Source organism: Rana temporaria, chromosome 5, assembly GCF_905171775.1.
Source record: "Rana temporaria chromosome 5, aRanTem1.1, whole genome shotgun sequence".
Lineage (NCBI taxonomy): Eukaryota > Metazoa > Chordata > Amphibia > Anura > Ranidae > Rana > Rana temporaria.
In genome coordinates this window covers 399,947,164-399,964,019 of record NC_053493.1, presented here as the reverse complement: position 1 = coordinate 399,964,019, position 16,856 = coordinate 399,947,164, and the positions used below count along the sequence as shown (strand labels likewise).

The 16,856-nt window shown below is 43.4% G+C and overlaps 1 protein-coding gene across 2 annotated transcripts in view; it reads left to right on the top strand.

Moving 5' to 3' along the window:
• The window catches only part of KCNQ3 (potassium voltage-gated channel subfamily Q member 3), a 348,769-nt gene extending 333,810 nt beyond the window's left edge, over positions 1-14,959 (top strand). For both annotated transcript variants that reach the window (XM_040354983.1, XM_040354981.1), the window contains 5 exons: positions 1,847-1,946; positions 6,042-6,173; positions 9,412-9,525; positions 11,278-11,356; positions 12,891-14,959. In XM_040354983.1, the coding sequence (XP_040210917.1) occupies positions 1,847-1,946; positions 6,042-6,173; positions 9,412-9,525; positions 11,278-11,356; positions 12,891-13,613 (1,148 nt within the window). In that variant the 3' untranslated portion in view covers positions 13,614-14,959. The remainder of the gene's footprint in view (positions 1-1,846; positions 1,947-6,041; positions 6,174-9,411; positions 9,526-11,277; positions 11,357-12,890) is intronic.
• Positions 14,960-16,856: the final 1,897 nt, after the last annotated feature.

Sequence of the window (16,856 nt, the reverse complement as noted above, 5' to 3'; positions counted from 1 at the left end):
TGGGACGTCCATCATAGGTGCTGCAGGTTCCGGAAGGCGGGATCTGTGTCTCTCGACTCTCGGCCACACACAGCTCTCGCAACACACGGCGCTCGCTCGGGGGTCAGCAAACGAAAGCCCCTATCCCCGCAGCGGAACGAACGGGCTCCTGCTTGGGGGCCCCTGGCCAGCTTGGGGGCCCCTGGCCAGCTCGGGGCCCCAAGCAATTGCCTCCTTTGCCTGTCTAGTTCCGACGGGCCTGGATGTGAGGCCTCGTACACACGACAGAGTTTCTCGGCAGAATTCACCGAGAAACTCGGTCAAACCCGGATTCTGCCGAGAAACTCTGTCGTCTGTACACTTTTGGCCCGATGGAGCCGCCGAGGAACTCGTCGAGAAAATAGAGAACATGTTCTCTATTTTCTCGTTGTTCTATGGGAGAAGGCGGCCCGCCGAGCTCCTCGGCGGCTTCATCTCTGAACTCGACGAGGAACTCGACGTGTTTGGCACGTCGAGTTCCTCGGCCGTGTGTACGGGGCCTCAGACTTCCAGGGATTTCTCCTCTTTTCTGCAGATCGCCATTCTGTCAGGGGAGAACATAGAGATCTTGTGTTCCAGGAACCTGGATCTCTGTGTCTACCAAGGCCGACCATCCCCCACACAGCAATTAACCCTTTAATCGCCCCTGGTGTTAACCCCCTCCCTGCCAGTGTCATTTATACATTTTTTATTAGGACTGATCACTGTATTGGTGTCACTGGTCCCCAAAAAGTGTCGCTTAGTGTCAGATTTGTCCAGCAGTCCTGCTAAAAATCGCTGATCGCCAACATTACTAGTGAAAAAATAAAATAAAAAGACCCTAAATCTATCCCATAGTTTGTAAACGGTATAACTTTTGCCCAAACCAATCAATATACACTTATTGGGATTTTTTTTTACCAAAAATATGTAGTAGAATATATATTGGCCTAAATAATAATAAAAATGAAAATCTATCCCCTATTTTGTAGATGCTATAATTTTTTGCGCAAACCAATCAATATACACTTATTGCGATTTTTTTTTTTTACCAAGAATATGTAGGAGAATACGTATCGGCCTAAACTGAGAAAAAATATTAGCTTTTTTTTTTTTTTTAATTGGGGATATTTATTATAGCAAAAAGTACAAAATATTGCTTTTTTTCAAAATTGTCGCTCTATTTTTGTTTATAGCGCAAAAAATAAAAACCGCAGAGGTGATCAGATACTACCAAAATAAATCTCTATTTGTGGGAAAATAAGGACGTCAATTTTGTTTGGGAGCCACGTTGCATGACCGCGCAATTGTCAGTTAAATCGACGCAGTGCTAAATCGCAAAAAGTGGCCTGGTCATTTAGCAGCCAAATGGTCCGGGGCTGAAGTGGTTAAAACGACGCAGTGCCATATTGAAAAAAATGGTCTGGTCATTAAGTGGGAAAATCCTTCTGGGGCTGAAGTGATTAACAACCAATATCCTACAAAAAAAAAACGAATGAAGCAAAAAAATGCATAAAAAAAACAAGAAACAAATGATTAGGCAGCAGCACTGTTGTGAACCTATGCTAACTATACATCTGGAACCACTGATATGTAGCACAGACAGCCTAATATTATAGAACTAGTTATTCCAAACTGCTAAAAAACGCTTTCTAGGATTGCTGTTCATCATTACTACAGTGTATGGAAACCATGGCTTCTATGGGGTATGCCTTGGAAAGTATAACCCAAAAGGTTTTAGTGAGAAGGACCCACAAAGTAAAAAAGTGTTTTCTTGCTCTTATCAGATTGGACGTGGTGAGGCAGCACTGTTCTCTTATTTCTGATAATTATCTTGCCTTTTCTGTAGATGCCGGGACAACAGGGGACCCTATGGCAGATGGCTACAGTAATGAATATCTGTTGGAGGATTTAATCCCTACGATAAAAGTTGTCATCCATGCTTCTAGGTAAATATCTTCCTATGGGTGTAGCATTAGGGGTTGCAGGGGTCACAATCGCAACCCCACCCCTAACCCCAGGGGGCCCCTGCAGCCTCCCTGTCATATTATCATATCCTCCACAAAGTCCTAATACGATCTGCCCTAGGGCCCCATAGCCACACCTCTCTGTTCTCATTGGCTGGGGAAAAGCTGTGAACCATTTCCTGAATGGGGAATTGTCTGAATGGGGAATTGTCTGAATGGGGAATTGTCTGTGTTGTGTGCTGGCAACATGGAATGGTAACTGAGCTCAGTAAGTTAAGAGGAGGAGAGTGCCGTCCTGTAGCCACGATGGGACTGATGTCACTGGTGAGGTAAGACACTGCTCCGTGTCTCCTAGTCACCAGCTGGGATTCTCTGTACCCCCCACCCGAGGATGTCCGCTTACCCCACTTCCATAACAACTGGGGAAAATACACACACCACCGGGAGGTGACCTTCCCCCAACATCTGCCAACACTGACAGAGAAATCTTCAGAAATTGCTAAAACAAATCCCTTACCACATCATGAGGGGCTGCAGGTTCCAGATTTTGTGTCAAATGGCTTGGCCCCCCCCTGCAGTTCTAAGTTGTGCCCCCCCCCAAAGCCCCCTAACCACCCCCCCCCCCCCCACCTTGGATGCTATGCCTGGCTGCTGAACTCCTTTCCCATTAAAGCACTCTATACTGCTCCTCCTCCGCAGGGCTGAAATCACATTCCTTTACAACACAGCAAGTCAGCAAACGATCTGCACAGGGTGTATCTGCCTACTGTAACTACACTGCCATTTCGACCAGAGAATTTCACATGTCAGAACGGCAAAAAAAAAAACGAAACACATACACCCTGTGAAGGCTGACAGACTGTGTGTAAAGGAATGTGATTTCAGCCCTGTGTGTGTGGGGGGGGGGGGGGGGCTGTATACAGTAATGGGATGGGAAAGGAGCTCTGCCAATGACCTGCCAGGCGTGATCCTGTCCTCTGATTTTCCAGCGGTGATCCCTGTCCTCTGATTTATGGAGGAACTCTGGAAATTCACAACTCTTAAAGCGGGGGTTCACCCTAAAACTACTTTCTAGTATTACAATGTCCCGACACATTACAATACAATTATGCCTATTTTTTTTTTTTATGCTGTACATACCTCGGTACAGCTAGTTCACCCACGGCTTCCGGGTTGCGAATCCCGCGGGAGTGGGCGTTCCTAACTTGCTGGTGATTGACGTGATGACCAAAAACGAGCTCCCCCCCCGTCGCGTAAGCTGCGTCACGATTGCAGAAAGGAGCCGAACGGCGGTGCGCAGGCGCAGTATAGCGCCGACTCGCCGTTCGGCTTCTTTCGGCAATCGTCAATCACCAGCAAGTTAGGAACGCCCACTCCCGCGGGATTCGCAACCCGGAAGCCGCGGGTGAACTAGCTGTACCGAGGTATGTACAGCATAAAAAAAAAAAATATAGGCATAATTGTATTGTATTGTGTCGGGACATTGTAATACTAGAAAGTAGTTTTAGGGTGAACCCCCGCTTTAAGTCACTTGGAGTATCTTGGCATGCGGTGGGTGTATCTACACACACAGCGGAAGTGGTGAGTGGTAGTGGGTGGGGGGCACAGGTCAACTTTTGCATCGGGGCCCACAAGCTTCAAGCTACGCCTCTGTGTCTTCCCTTTGTTGTAAGCACACATAGCAAGCAGTTGTGAAACTGTTATAGAAACAATGGGATTGATTTACTAAAGGCAAATAGACTTTGCTCTTTGCAAAGTGTAGTTGCACTCTGCAAGTGCATTTACTCCATAGCTTAGTAAAAGATCTGCTGACTTCTATCATCCAATCATTTGCAAGCAAAAAGTGCTGTTTTTTTTATTTTCCCGACACGTGATTGGGTATTTATTGCAAAATGGAGCTTTACCTCGATTAATCAACCCCACTGGATGCAGCCACTCCTAGACCTGATCTGTTGTGTCCTATAGGGCTTGAGCTGTCTATAAGACATGTCTATAGAACAAAGAACACCAGACCAAAACTTGTTAAAAGAGTCCAAGATCAGTTTAATTGTTGATAAATAGGTCCTATAAAAACATTAAATATGTTCCATGGGCACCCCCTTCATCAGGGCTCAACACAGGATAGCACTTGGGTAAACTCAGTAAACTGTGACTTTACAGGTCTATAGTAGAACCAGTACTGGTGCCATGTACCTGATGGAGGAACCTGAAGTGATGAGGATAGCCTTTTTTACACCTCCAGCTCAGGGACCTGTTGAATTGAACAGGTAGTGCAAGGGCACACGGTGGCATGTATGCCTTATAGTTCTTGCCAGCAGCTGGTAGGGGTAGATAGTCAGGCCAGACAGCAGTCATATGTTTAGCTAGGACAGGCTGGGCAGCAGACAGATGATCAGCAGAGACTGTTTGGGCAGCAGGTGATAGCAGAGACTGGCTGGATGGGAGGCGAATGATCAGCAAAGACTGGCTGGGCAGGAGGCAGATGATCAGCTGAGACTGGCTAGGCATGAGGCAGATGATCAGCAGAGACTGGCTGGGCATGAGGCAGATGATCAGCAGAGACTTGGTGGGCAGGAGGCAGATGATCAGCAGAGACTGGCTGGGCAGGAGGCAGATGATCAGCAGAGACTTGTTGGGCAGAAGGCAGAATCGGCAAAGACTGACTGGCCAGAAGGTGATAGCAGAGACTGTCTGGGTAGCAGGCAGATGATCAGCAAAGAGTGACTGGGTAGCAGGTGATAACAGAGACTGGCTGGGCATAAGACAGATGATCAGCAGAGACTGGCTGGGAAGGAGGCAGATGATCAGCAGAGACTGGCTGGGCAGGAGGCAGATGATCAGCAGAGACTGGCTGGGCAGAAGGCAGATGATCAGCAGAGACTGGCTAGGCATGAGGCAGATGATCAGCAGAGACTTGGTGCGCAGGAGGCAGATACTGACTGGCCAGAAGGTGATAGCAGAGACTGTCTGGGTACCAGGCAGATGATCAGCAGAGACTTGGTGGGCAGGAGGCAGATGATCAGCAGAGACTGGCTGGGCAGGAGGCAGATGATCACCAGAGACTTGTTAGGCAGAAGGCAGAATCAGCAAAGACTGACTGGTCAGAAGGTGATAGCAGAGACTGTCTGGGTAGCAGGCAGATGATCAGCAAAGAGTGACTGGGTAGCAGGTGATGGCAGAGACTGGCTGGGCAGGAGGCAGATGATCAGCAGAGACTGGCTGGGCAGAAGGCAGATGATCAGCAGAGACTGGCTAGGCATGAGGCAGATGATCAGCAGAGACTTGGTGGGCAGGAGGCAGATGATCAGCAGAGACTGACTGGCCAGAAGGTGATAGCAGAGACTGTCTGGGTAGCAGGCAGATGATCAGCAAAAAGTGACTGGGCAGAAGGTGATAGCAGAGACTGTCTGTCTGGGTAGCAGGCAGATGATCAGCAAAGAGTGACTGGGCAGCAGGTGATAGCAGAGACTGGCTGGGCAGCCGTATCGGTAATTGATGTTAAAATCATGTACAATCATGTAGGCAGATGTGTAGGTGGAATTCAAGCCAGGGAGAGTAATGGATGAGCAGGTCAAGAACAGAAGGAGTAGGTAGAAGCGTAATCTAAGTGCAAGCCATGGTGGGCACAGGTGGATATCGGGAGTAGCCAAGGCAAGCCAGGTCAATATATACGTGGTATACTTGGATTTTGCGAAAGCGTTCAATACAGTTCCCCACACAAAGCTAATATGTAAGGTAAAGTCTACAGGATTGGAAAGATCAGTTTGTAAATGGACGGAAAACTGGCTAAAAGACAGAATTCAGTAGTAGTGGTTAATGATTCTTACTCTGAATGGTCTAAGGTTATCAGTGGTGTACCCCAAGGTTCAGTGCTGGGACCCTTACTTACTAATATACAGTAGTGATATGTAGTCTGGGACTAAAAGTACCATTTCAGTCTTTGCAGATGACACCAAGCTATGCAGTGGAATAACGTCCTTACAGGATGTCTCCAACTTACAAGACGGCCTCAGTGTACTATCTAATTGCTAATTGCTTGTTTTGCGTATGTTCTTATGTTGGTTGTCTCCCATACAGAATAATGCAGTTCCTGCTACATAAGAAGAAATTTAAGGAGACTTTGCGGCCTTATGATGTAAAGGATGTGATAGAGCAATATTCTGCCGGACATCTGGATATGCTTTCTAGGATTAAATACCTCCAGTCAAGGTAAGGGCAATTTTTAGAATAGAGAAGCACTGGTTTGTATATTTTTTTAAATGGTGTGGCTTTCATACACTATATTGTCAAATATATTGGGACACCTGCCTTTACAGGCACAACTTTAATGGCATCCCAGTCTTAGTCCGTAGGGTTCAATATTGAGTTGGTTCACTCTTTGCAGCTTTGACAGCGTTAAGCAAAGAGTACTACGCAGAACACTGCAGGCTCTACATGATGGCCAGCATTTTGTAAATGGGCCACAATATTGTAGTTTTGACTGGATTGTGATACCCGTATTCTGTTTTAAATTGGTCTCTCTATAGGCTCTGTTCTCTTCTGCTATTATCATGTTCCTGTCAGTTGATATGCATGCAGCAGACCCTGACTGGCTCTTAGTGATGGATTTCATATTTTGGAGAGCACAGCACGAGTAGGTGGCACACACAAACCTAATAAGGAACACTTAAGTTCTCCAGGTGCACAGGAAGAAACTTGGGCATTATCTTAGCAAACATATAAAATATGCTACACCCAAGCCATAAATCCGAGTCACCATCAGAAGATCAAGTGCTAAAAGCCAGCAGGGGCTCATCCTATGCCCAACAGACAACACAAATCTAACAGAAAAGACCAGCTGCACTCTGCAGAAAATCCAAATTCTGGTAACTTTATTTATCCATACAGCATGAACAAAGAGTCCAAGCAGGAATTCCTTATAGAGGAGGAAGTCCCAGGTGTGTAGTCTCTGCTCATGTTGTCCTGATGAATAAAGTGTAGCACCCTCTAGTGTGCTACTAGTGTGAGTGTAGGCAAATGTATCTTTTGACTCATAGTTAACTTGCGAGTCCTAATTGGGTCATGAGTTTACTGCAGGTCAGACTGCATGACTCACAGAGGCAGGTGTCTGGTGCCTCCCTCTGGTTCTGGAAATTTGAAGATTTTTTTTAGAAGCTATAGTGCGTGGGCCAGAAAGGTCGATCTGCATAATTGGCCTATTCACAGGCAGTGGGCCTGGCAGGGTGGCTGAGCCAGCCCTTAAATATGGAAGAGTCATGCCAGTAGGAGAGTCGGGTGGGAGATGCTGAGGAGACTGTCGGTGGCCTTGGTGGAGAGCATCTTGTCCTCAGGCTAGAGCTCTGGCTGGCTTGGGAGGTTCCTGACAGCAGCGCAGTTTGAAAGGAATCTTGCTTAAGGAGCAGCAGGGAGCGAGAAAACAGTGTGAGTACATCGGCACACCTAGAGATACACAAGGGAGAGACTGCCACATGTAGCAAGCCTTTCTGGAAGATAGTTTTGTGCTTAATCTTTCCTTTCCCTTGCTCTGGGAGATCTTTGGAGCAGCCGGGTGGGCTGGTGAAAGAGCAGCCAAGAGGGCTGGTAGTTCCTGCAGTCGGTAGAGCTGAGATCAGTGTCTATAGTGAGTTGGAGATACTCCGGGAAACAGCCTACAACACTTTATGCTACTTTGCCGCGTACACACAACCGTTTTTCATGACATGAAAAATTTAATTTTTTTTTAAATGTCATGTGACATTGGGGATTGTTAGCTCTTGTGGTAGATGCATTTTCTTGTAGTGAGTCCATACCAAACAGGCATATATCGTTAAATGCGTGGTAGCCCACGTTTATTAAATGAGAAAAAACTAAATAAAAGTCCACTCAGGAATCCCACGCAGGGGTTTAAACGACATTCAAAGATAAATGAAAATACCAGCCCACCTGTCTACTCTTCAACAGCACTGCTGCTATAGTTACTGGTATCTTAAACCACCAGATCTTCCAGTCTCAGTCTTGGACGCACACAGCTTTGGGCTTCTTAAACACACACAGCTTGAAGTCCCTTAATGCACACAGTTTTAGGCTCCTTGGGCGCACACGGCTTTGAAGCCCTTCAACGCACACAGCGTCTGTCCGCACACAGCTTTGAACCCCTACAACGCACATAGCGTCTGTCCGCACACAGCTTTGAACCCCTTCAACGCACACAGCTTTGAACTTATTGATGCACACAGCATCTATATGCACACAGAGACACTGAGTAGCAGCTACTGCTCCAACTCAACCTTCCTCTCACTTCTGCTCTGACCAGTCCCTCATTATATGAGCTGTGTGCACCTGGGCACACACCCTGCAGGCCATCTATAAGATCTGGAGAAAACTGCCAGAGCAGTTTTCTCTGTCTTAAATCTATGCTCTGCAGCTCTGCAATCTGGCTATATGCAGACCCTGTGTCTATTTCAACAACATTTCCATAGGGACAGAGCCTCGCTCTGCCACAGTCATTAAAAACGATTGTGTGTGGGCTCCAGAGCATTTTTCATGACGTGAAAAAATGGCCATTATATTTTTTCGCATCGTTTTTCACGTTGTTGTTTTTCACGTCGTGAAAAACTGTTGTGTGTAGGCTTTAACGACGTGAAAAAAACGTGCATGCTCAGAAACAAGTTATGAGACGGGAGCGCTCGTTCTGGTAAAACTAGCTTTCGTAATGGAGATAGCACATTCTTCACGCTGTAACAGACTGAAAAGCACGAAGACTGAAAAGTGTGAATCGTCTCTCACCAAACTTTTACTAACACGAAATCAGCAAAAGCAGCCCCAAGGCCATCTGAATGGAACTTCCCCTTTATAGTGCCGGCGTACGTGTTGTACGTCACCGCGCGTTGCTCGAGCATTTTTTTCACGATCGTGTGTAGGCAAGGCAGGCTTGACAAGAATCACGTTGACAGAATCACTGTCAGTGTTCAGGAGGAAGACTGTTCTGGAGCATATGCATAGGAAGGAAGTTATCCCTGATTCTGTTGCAATCAAGCTGGGCATCCCATGATTCCTATTCCCCATCCAAGGTATTACCCCTAATAAAACAACAAAAACCAAGCTCAAAGACTGTTCCTTGTGTCTGAAGAAGTGTGGAAAATGCTTGTTGCCTGCCTGTGTGAGTGAGGAACCCAGTTATCTGCAACCCCTGCGGGGTAGTGCTACAAAAATTACCATAATTTAAATTTTAATAAGTTTGAATATCTTTTCCTATGGCTTTGTAGAGTCAGGCATTATGACAGAGATTGCACTGCTGGTCTACAAAAACCTAAAAGTAACAAAGGACTGTCTCGTTCAATTAGGCTCCACCTATTACCAAAATATGTCTTTGGGGTGGGCTGATGCTTTAATTTTTGTTGTTGACTTGTGCTACAGCTAACTTTTCAGAATACATAGAAAATTCCTGTCTTCATTTCTTCTTCTGCAGAATAGATATGGTTTTTGCTCCAGGTCCTCTTTCCACCCCCAAACATAAAAAGTCCCAGAAAGGATTGGGTGGACTTGGTGGAGTATACGGCTACCCATCTCAACAGTCTCCAAGGTAATATGGCCCTGATGCTCAAGCCATTAATGTTATGCAGTTTATTATGTGTTAGGATGACCAGAAGAAGTTCTAGAAAATATTATTTCCTTATTACAAAATGTATTTGAGATCCTGACTTTTTTTTGAAGCGGTTACTGTTTCCAAGCATACACGCAATATTCCTAGATGAACCAGGCGTTCTCTAGTGCTGTTACATTTGGATTCTGTACTAAAGGCCAACTGATCTGGAGCAACATTCCACAGGAATAGGCCCACCAATCAGACCGCTATCTATGGGACTCTATCAACCAATCAGGCATTTGAATATTTAGAGTGCTGGCTTGCATCTATTAAGAGCAATGGAAGGGTGCCAATGCTAAACCAGTGTCAGGAACCAAAAACCAGATGGAGACAGAAAGTAAAGTAAAAAGATCACACCTTTAATGAAATGGCAGAAATAACACAGTTTAGGAACGTAATCAAAAAACAGAAGCCATGGTCTGGATGTCAGAGCAGGTAATCAGATGAGCCAGGGTCAGGAAACCAGAAGTCAGCATAAAAGGTATATTAGGACTAGGGTATCAAAACCCGGGGACTTTAAATGGTGTCAATCAGATAACTAGAAATACAGTAACAAGTATTAAAAAATGTAATTTTTATTTTACAAATAGAAAAACAAGCATATATAAAAACCATCCATAATGGATACATGACGCTCAATCGTAAGTGTAGAAAGCCTGCAATGAAATCGCTCTACATGTTTCGCTCGCGATGAGCTTCTTCAGGAGCTTTGCAGGTGATGCTGACAGTCACAAAAGTGTACAACGGATGGAACAACAAATTAGTAAGTTTGAAAGCAGTAATCAAACAAAAAATCTTAGAATATTATTAGTTAAATAACCAATAATATAAAAGAAAATTTGAGTAGTATAAATATATATAAAGAATAATAATATTCCGAGTGCAAATTGAGCAAATCTCACCATGGTAACCAGTCCCAGCCCATATGAGGATGGTCAAAATATTAAACCAGACAGTCCCATGAAGGATTTCAAAGCCATATAGTTCACCCAATCACTGCTCATTCAATATGGTCACAGTAGGAGAGAGCCTGACGCTTACGGATGGTTTTTATATATGCTTGTTCCTCTATTTGTAAAATAAAAATTGAAATTTTTAATACTTGTTACTGTATTTCTAGTTATCTGATTGACACAGTTTAAAGTCCCAGGGTTTTGATACCCTAGTCCTAATATACCTTTAATACTGTTTACATGGGATGTGGTGTCTTGATTTGAGGATCTGTGTCCCACGAATTACATTAGAAGTCAGCATAGTCAGGAGTAAAATTCAGGAACAGGAATCGGAAGGGAAGTCAGCCAGGCCAAGTCATACACAGGAGCACAGGAAGGAAGAACTTAGAGATCATAGACCACACAAGGGTAAGGAGGAAGTGAGCTAAGCTGCTTAAATAGTAAAAAGAGGCTTGCTGTAGGCCAGACTAATGAGGCAGGTTAATGGTAACCAGGTGAGTCACTGTGGTACCAACGAGTGGCTGGTAATTAACAGACAGCTGAGCTTCTGAGCACTGAAAGAAAGGCTGCTCATTAGATAGTAGGAGCCCAGAATTGACTACCAGCCGACATAGCCAAGGGAAATAATTAATAGGATATTATGTAGAAAAATGAATTGTTAGCAAGAGAAAAAATACAAACAGGTTCTTTTTACTTCACAAAATATCATCCATGAGACTTCATTCTTCTCTTTTAGACATGATCCGTACGGTTCCAAAGCCTCAGAATATGAAGACCAAAGTATGATGGGAAAATTTGTGAAAGTGGAAAGACAGGTACAGTATAAACCAACATTTTAAGCAATGGTGTTTATTTGTGAAATGTTCAAACAGCCTGTAGAAGGACAGGGTTGATGCTGGTCATACCCAGATATAGGGATGAGCTACACAACTCTATTTCACAGTGAACGGATTTAGCATTCATCAAAAATTGCCTTTGTTCAAACCAAAGCCTTGTTGGACTCCAGAGCTGTGTGACATGGCTATGTTGTTAAGCAAAGCCATGTGAACCAAATGTAGGTATTAATTGACATGGAATGAATGGCTTTGGTTATCAAAAATAGCCACATCAATGTAACGGATTTATCAACCAAGCTGTCATTGTATTTCTTATGTGTGCACCACTCTTAATTTTGCTCATTCCTGCATGCAATGAATTTCTGTCAGTTTCCTTTATGCTTTTCTTAATAGAATCAATCAAATATACAGGGATTTTTTTCAGCAGGAACTAGGTGGAACTCAGTTTCACCACCTCCGGCTCAGGTCTTCTGCTCCCTGCTCACCACTATCACTTGGTAACACAGAAGTCTAACTTATCTCCCAGTAGTGCTCACAGGTCAGATCTACTGAGTAGATCCCACTGAGTGCAGGACAGGGACAAGGGAGATACAGAGTAGGTGCCCAGGGTTCAGTGCAGTCATAGGCGGGAGAGGGCGCGTGGAAGGCTGCACCCTCTGTGGTCTCCATTTTTCCCCTGGTGATAGTATAGTATGCTGGGAGATACTAAACCCGGATGGGTGCTTCAGCTTAATATTGCATCAAAGGTAAGACACGTGGCAGATGGTGAAGCTTTTAAAGAGGGGGAAGAAGATGGGGACAGTGGAGGGAGGGGTTGTATGCAGAGGAAAGAGCTAGTATTTGATGCCATTTGGCAGGTATGTGTGTGTGTGGCAGGCATGGTTGAGTTCCTGCACTTATTCTCTGAGAAAAAAAGCCCTGCAAATATATCAAGGGAGCTTGCCACCAACAGTTTTCGATGCCTTGATCCATTCAGCCTGTGTTATAATTGAAACCCGTGGCAATTTTCAGTCAATTTTTATTCACCAGGAATGCAAATACAACACAAGTAATTCGCAGAGTTTGATCGACCACTGGAATTCAGTTGTTTGGGAAGCCGAAACTGGGCAATACATTGACGGGTTTAATACAGTTTATTAAATTATGAACAAAAAAACTGTATGGTAATGTCTTTAAAAGTGACTTGACTTTTTCCAGTGGGTTTGATCAGGCTAATTAAATTCCATTGCCTTTCGGTTTATCAAAACCACTATTTTAAGTCTTTGATTACTTTTTGATTTTGACAAAAACTGAAATCTAGCTATTTCCATAGTTTGTCCTCTTTACCGCTCTATCAGCTATCCTGACATTCAACTGACAATCAAAATAAAAAACTCAAGGGATAAGTTGTACATGTTACCTGATACAATTAAGTTGTAAATAAGTCTACAGCTGGATGGAGATTTAATTTGCATGTTTAATAACTTTTTGTTTTCTGTGTTCATTTTTTTTCCTTCTGTGAATCCTGGATCAGATCCAAGACATGGAAAGAAAACTGGATTTTCTGGTTGACATGCACATGCAACACATGGATCAGCTACAGGTCCAAGTTACAGAATACTATCCACTCCCAGAAGCAACAGTTAAAGAAGAAGGAGAGGAAAGCCGATACTCTGAAGTCGGGAGGGTAATTTATAACTACACCGAGTCTTGCGCCCATGTGGATCCCTACAACTTGCACCAAGTTTCATTTAACAAAATGGACCAGTATGGGTTCTTTGAGGATTACCCCGTGGATTTTACTTCACCTATGCCTTTTAATGGTGACAATTGTTCCAGAAGGTCGATGTCCTCTTCAGCCAACTACACTGAAAGGCCAACTGTTTTGCCTATTCAGACTTTAATAGACACACGGATGGATTTTCGTCACGAAGGAGAGGCATCAAGTCCTTATAACGAGAGGGGTTCCCCCATCCATAGAAGAAGTTTTACAAGGGACAGTGACACCCCTTTATCTTTTCTATCAGTGACCCATGATGAACTTCAAAGGTCCCTCAGCGGGTTCAGCATTTCCCAAGAAAAAGAAGACTTTAATTTTGGTCCTAATGGCTCAACGTGGATGAGAGATAAACGCTTCTTAGCGGAAGGTGAAACGGACACCGATACAGACCCATTCACACCGAGCGGCCCCATGACTTTGTCGTCAACAGGAGAGGGTATCTCCGATTCGGCATGGACACCTTCTAAACCTACTTAAAGAAAATGAGGGGAGAGGGAGGGGGGGTTTTATCTTTTCGTATGATGTACTATTTGTACAAGTCACTATACACTTTCCAAAGTTGAATAGTTAATATCACCGATGGCTACATACGATGCATGCTTCAATTTGTAGTCACTGCATCGCGCCACTTTTTTTTCCCCCCTCACTTTTGGTTGCTTATCACTAACAGGAACAGCTTTTAGACTCCAGCATGAGTTGCATGCATTTACACGATATAAATGTTAAAAAAAATTATATTTTATATTTTGTAACGAAAAAAGGCACATAACCTTTGGGTGGAACTATGCAGAGGGTAATGTGGTTGTGGTATTTCACATTTCATTGTAAACATGGCAACTTTCATTTTCAGAGCTGCATTTTTATTTTATTTTTTCGCCACCTTTGGGTAACTTTATTTGACATCACTAGATACAGTTTAAAAATACATGTCTTGTTATGTGTACATGGGTTTTTCTTCAAGACTGAAAAGACAGAGGGCAGCTAAGTATGTCTTTAAAATATTTGGACTGTAAAGCACCGCCAGCCCAGGCACAGTAGGCAAAAACAATCGGAGAACCTGAGAGAGCTTTGCATGCAAAGTGTCAGAGGTCTTTAAATTGTGCTTAGTGACAGCTGTTGTATATGTAGGAAAGACTTGCACTAAAAAGGAAATTATAAGGGCAATCACCTGCTGAGAAGCTACCGATGTAGGAAAAAAATATGATTTCAAAAAGCTTTAATACTGGCAGACATCTGCTAAGAGTATACCAGTAGTAACATCCAAAGAACCTGTGATCTACATGTGGTTCTCAGACCACTGCTTTAGGATTCTATCAGCTTGGCTAGTATAAATAAAATTTGCTGCCAATGTTGGTAGGAAACTGAGCATTATGGTAGTAGTTAGTTACATTCAAGTGGACCAATCATCCAAGTGACTTCTACAGTTCTGTTGAGCGTCAGAAACATAATCCAACATTTAAACTAAAACGGGCAACAAGGTTTTCTGTTAAGGTGCCTACATTGTCCCTATGACTTAAATTCCATAGTACAGGGTTGTCCAACCTATGGCCCTAGATGGCTTTGAATGCAGCCCAACACAAAGTCGTAAACTTGCTTAAAAATGATGATTTTTTTTTTGTCTTTTTTATAAAAATTAACTTACACTTACTGTAGCAGACAGATGTAGCCCAAGAAAAATTTGACAGTGTCTCTTTACTGGACTTTTAGTTTTATCTTCCCAAAGAAAAATCTCCCACTCTTCACAATCACACCTTGTTCATGTCATCAGTGTTCGGCAGCACCTATATTTGTGAGCAACTGTTTTCAAGAAGGAAGCACATGAAGGGCAAAATTAGAACCAAAATATCTGATGAGCACCTTGAGAACACATTGAGAATTGCTACTCGTTTTATGTTGACCTCTTTTTTATTTTTATAATAAAAAATATTACAACATTTTTTTATTACTCAGAGTCAGGTACATCATCTATATCGGCGATCGTTAACTTGTGATCTGCCTGACTTTATCTGCTCATCATCTGTCCTTATGGTTAATGCATTTTATGTGTGGCCCAAGATCATTCCTTCAATATGGCCCAGAAAGGTCAAAAAGGTTGGACACCCCTGCTATAGTAGGTTCCCTACTACTCATTGGAACTGAGGAAGCCTCCTGAGTAATAGACATGTACATTAGTTTTCGTCCGAATGCATTTTCTTCCAAATTTCGGGAATTCTCGCGTTCGGATTAACAAACAATAATGAACACGCAGAATCCGAAATCCGAAAGTTCCGACATAAAAAATACTTTATTTTCGTTTAGTTGCGACAACAGTTTGATACAGATAGAGGATTCAACACGGTGACAATCGCAATCTGTGTCTATCGAATCTGCGGTTGAATGTGACAAACCTAACTCTATTAGTCCAAGATTATTCTACATAGAGAGAAAAGATTCGACATTATAGAGACATGAAGATTCGATGAAGCAGCTAAAAACATACGATCGATGCGAGTGGACATTTATGATCAAATGCTCCTCCCATAGCCTATAGAAGAATTCTAATGTTGGTTGACTAGTAATAATAATTAATAATTATCATTATTACTAGTTATACAACATTAGAATTCTACTATAGCTTGTGGGCGGAGCATTCGACCGGAAATGTGCGATCGCGGCATCGTACAGTTTAGCTGCTTCGTCGAATCTTCTTAGAACATTCGACAGACACCATAAGCCTTCAGTTGCCAGATTCGACCTTAATTAATTCAGATTTTTTGGACAAATGCATTTTTTAACGAAACAAAATAAATAAAAACGAATTTCAGGAGTAACTAAATAAATGTATTTTTCGGACGAAAACAAAATTCCAAAACAGAATATTTCAGTGTGCACATGCCTACTGAGTAATGGTGAGGATGTTTCACTGTTCATCCAAGTCCACTTAAATGTGTCCAACTACTATTCATGGAACCATGACCTAAACAAATAAAACTTTTTTATTAGGGATAAGTTCCTAGGCCTGCACACGTGCTATGGCCATTGCGAGGAGTTCCCACTCTCCCTGTTGAATTCTTTAATTTATACTATGAGGAATAAAATAAAAGGAGTGTAGATCGAAAAAAGTTGGATGGATACACCCAAAACCTCCCAAGTGGATAGGAGCCAAATTGTTAATTATGCCAGTGCGTTCTCGCTGCTGGCATACCCAACTCATCAAAGAAGCCAGAGGCTGACTCGATCGACCAGGTTTCACCTATAACATAATATTATTACTCCTCCATCCTAAAAATGTAACTGCCTTAGGCTTGGCCTATATTGCTTTTGCACGTATACTGGTCCGTACACAAGTGATGCCCGCGTTATCACCGGCAGGGACCCTTATCAATGTAACATTGTTATGTTTCTGAAGTGAAGCCCAGCTCCTCTCTCCTATTGGCCCGGGGGAGGAGCCCCGCAGTGAAGTCACGGGCCGCGCCCCGGACTCCCGGAACTGGGAAAGCATACCTGTCAAAGACAGGTATCCTGTTCCCCCTTCCCCCTGAAATGTGCCAATTGTGGCACCGGAGGAGGGGAGGAATCACATGAACGGAAGTTCCACTTTAGGGTGGAACTCCGCTTTAAAGCGGGGGTTCACCCTAAAAACTATTTTCTAACATTACATTGACATGACCCTCGACAATGACAGTATGCCGTTATTTTTTTATTTTTTGCTTTACATACCTTTGTACAGCTATTTTCTTC